At 33.7% G+C, this 3236-nt stretch overlaps 1 protein-coding gene across 2 annotated transcripts in view; it reads right to left on the bottom strand.

Annotated features, from left to right (window-relative positions):
* LOC107689245 (ATP-binding cassette sub-family D member 2-like) overlaps nucleotides 1–3236 on the bottom strand; it is a 16143-nt gene that overhangs the window by 6324 nt on the left and 6583 nt on the right. For both annotated transcript variants that reach the window (XM_016487187.1, XM_016487188.1), the window contains one exon: nucleotides 708–879. In XM_016487187.1, coding sequence (XP_016342673.1) covers nucleotides 708–879 — 172 coding nt within the window. The remainder of the gene's footprint in view (nucleotides 1–707; nucleotides 880–3236) is intronic.

The raw sequence follows: 3236 nt of genomic DNA, 5'->3' as shown, positions 1-3236 counted from the left end.
TTGAATTGTATAGTGTATAAAAAGCTTAAAGCTTTTTATTTCAGATAATTGCTGATCTTTGGATCTTTCTATTCATCAAAGAATCCTGAAAAAAAAAAAAAAAATCTTGAACAGCAAATCAGCATATTACAATGATTTCTGAAGGATCATGTGACACTGAAGACTGGAGGAATAACGCTGAAAATGTAGCTTTGATCACAGGAATAAATTACATTTTAAAATATATTCAAATAGAAAGCAGTTATTTTAAATAGTAAAAATATTTCACAATATTACTGCTTTTGCTGTATTTTGGATCAAATAAATGCAGGCTTGGTGAGCAGAAGAGAATTCTTAAAAAAAAAAAAACATTAAAAATCTTAATGTTCAAAAACGTTTGACTGGTAGTGTACTCTGTGTCAATCAAGTTTTATGATTATTCTCTCTACATATCTCTTAAATTATCTCTAGTTACATTTCATTCCAAAAAAAAAAATGTCACTCTTTCATTAGGGGCATGACTGAGCAATTAAAGGAACAGTCCACCCAAAAAAGAAAATTCTGCCATCACTTTTGCTCATGTTGTTCCAAATCTGTACGACTTTCTTTCTTCTGTGGGTTTTAATGTTCCACGTAAGACAAAAAGTCATACAGGTTTAGGCATGAAGATGAGCTCATTTTTGGTTTTGGGTGAACACAGCAGCAGAATCACGCTACGTTCATTAGACCTTTGATTTCCAGAGGCCCATCGATGTGCATCTCAGGTCGGTTATCATCCCCGCTTATCATCTCCCCTGCAGTCGCGATGGCAGATGAACGTTTGTATATTCCCCTCTGGACTTGGTCAAATACCAAGAACATGTTGTGCACACGTGCCGTGTAGCCAGCCAACTCGGTGACCTAAAGCACACAGAGCAAATGTATGTGATTGGAGTGATAGCGAGTCCTTCAGAAGCTGAGGTGACCCAACAGCAGATAGCATTGCTCAACTGCTGTTTGTCAGATCCAAAGTAAGTGACCAGGTATTTGGGGCACTTATGTAAACAAGTGACCTGAAATTTCTGCATTCTAGCATCAAAAATGCTAATCAGCCTTTGCTAAACCCATTGTGTGAAGTTTATAGATCAATTCTTTTGCAAAGCACTGGCCTGAATGCTTAATCTGATCCAAAGCATGAGTTAGGAAGTGTTTAGCCAGTGTTTTTCTTTGTTTAGGCAGACACACCACATCCCAAGAGCCTCGGCAAGAAACACTGTGCTTTCCTTTGGGGACTCAATGGAGTCGACAGGAAAGATTAATCTCCTGAGAGTAACTTGTTAATTGACCTTCTAAGCAGTTTGAGAATCTAGAGATGTTTTTGTCTTTGCTAGCTTGATGTGCTCGGCTGTATTTTAAAAAAAGCTACTATTGCTTAACTTATAGTCTCAGAATTAGACATGTTATTTTCTTCAGTTTTCTATTGTGACTTCCAATTGAGTAAAACTATCAAAAAGGACAAGTGCTTGTTCAAATACCCACACTTGTGGTCTTTGCACTTGAACACGTGTCTACTTACAGTACATGACGTATTTCCTGTACTTGGTCAAAGTGTTCAAATGGGTGTGAAGACCACAAGTGCATGTAGAACTTTTCATTACCCAATGGGACAAGTGCAAGTGTTTATAGAGCTTTATTTAGATTTTCAATACTTTGCATTTTAAAATACACTTCGAATGTCTGTTCATTCGTTTTTATGTATAGCACAATTAAATTATACTGTGATGTTTCTAATTAAATGATAAAGAGCAGTTGGAAACATTTCACAAAATACTAGTGCTGTCAAACGATTAATCGCGATTAATCGCATCCAGACTTTAAAAAAGGGCATAGATTATCTATCTGACAGTTTCTTAAGCATATACCCTAGAAGTTTATAGACTAATTAGTGCTGTCAAATGATTAATCGCGATTATTAATCACATCCCATTAATGTATTAAACACATTTTTATACATAATATATGTGTGTATACTGTGTATATTTATTATGTATATATTCATGAACAAAATGTTATGTTTATATATTAAATATATTTATATATAATATAAAATATAGGAATATGAATATATAAATGTATAAACGTAAATATTTTCAAAACATATACTGTATGTGTGTGTATTTATATATTCCCCATTTAATATACACAGTACACATACATATATAATGCAAACAAAAACTTTTATTTTGGATGCGATTAATTGCGATTAATCTTTTGACAGCACTACAAAATACATATCTCTGCAGTCTGGACCAATAAAATGTGCATTTTTTTACGTTTTACTACCAAATTATATGTAATATCTAATTTTTATTAATATTTAACGTACACTGGAAAAGTTTCTGCGACATCTCACGAGATCTCGGCAAAAAGTATCATGATTCATTTCCACAACATGATGCATAATGGGATACACTTAGCCTCGAATATCGCTCTGAAGTGTGGATTTAGTGTGCGTTAAGGGCACAGTGCTTTGGCGTTTTTAAGACCTGGGACAGTCTTGCACACTTACTTCCTGTTGCATGCACGCGCTCTCAAGTGGCCAAGACCACAAGTGCGGGTATTTGGACAGGCCCAAAATGTAGGGCAGAGAATTGGTTCCGCTCATCAGTTGTTGATTGGATGGAGGCAGAGCTGAATGCAAGCTTGCAGTCAGCAGAGTTTTTGAGAACAAAATGATTGAAGAAGTTTGACGTATGTCACTATAGACAATTTTGTCATTTCACCAGAAGATCAAAATGCATTAGTGCATTAATTAACGATACTTGATGGGACCTGTATTGTAAAGTGTTACCCTAAAATTTAATAAAATCAATTAAAGTTAAATACAAATATAAAAAAATAAGCAAATAAATGAATAAATAAATAAAAATAACCTAATAAATAGACAAAAGCACATAACAAAATTACTAAATTAAATGAAAAAAAGTACAAAAAATTAATAAATAAATAAAACTATGGTCACATCCATTAACAAGCCAACAACTTTTGCCTCAATAAACTCCTAATTGGCTGCTTATTAATAGTTAGTAAGGTAGTTTAAAGGGTTAGTTCACCCAAAAATGAAAATTCTGTCATTAATTACTCACCCTCATGTCATTCCAAACCCTTAAGACCTTCGTTCATCTTCGAAACACAAATTAACACAATTCAACCATAATTTTACGAAGCTAAGAGAATACTTTTTGTGCGCAAAGAAAACAATAATAACAATTTATTCA

Source organism: Sinocyclocheilus anshuiensis, unplaced genomic scaffold (genome assembly GCF_001515605.1).
Source record: "Sinocyclocheilus anshuiensis isolate Anshui unplaced genomic scaffold, SAMN03320099.WGS_v1.1 scaffold882, whole genome shotgun sequence".
NCBI lineage: Eukaryota > Metazoa > Chordata > Actinopteri > Cypriniformes > Cyprinidae > Sinocyclocheilus > Sinocyclocheilus anshuiensis.
This window is presented reverse-complemented; position numbering and strand designations above follow the sequence as displayed.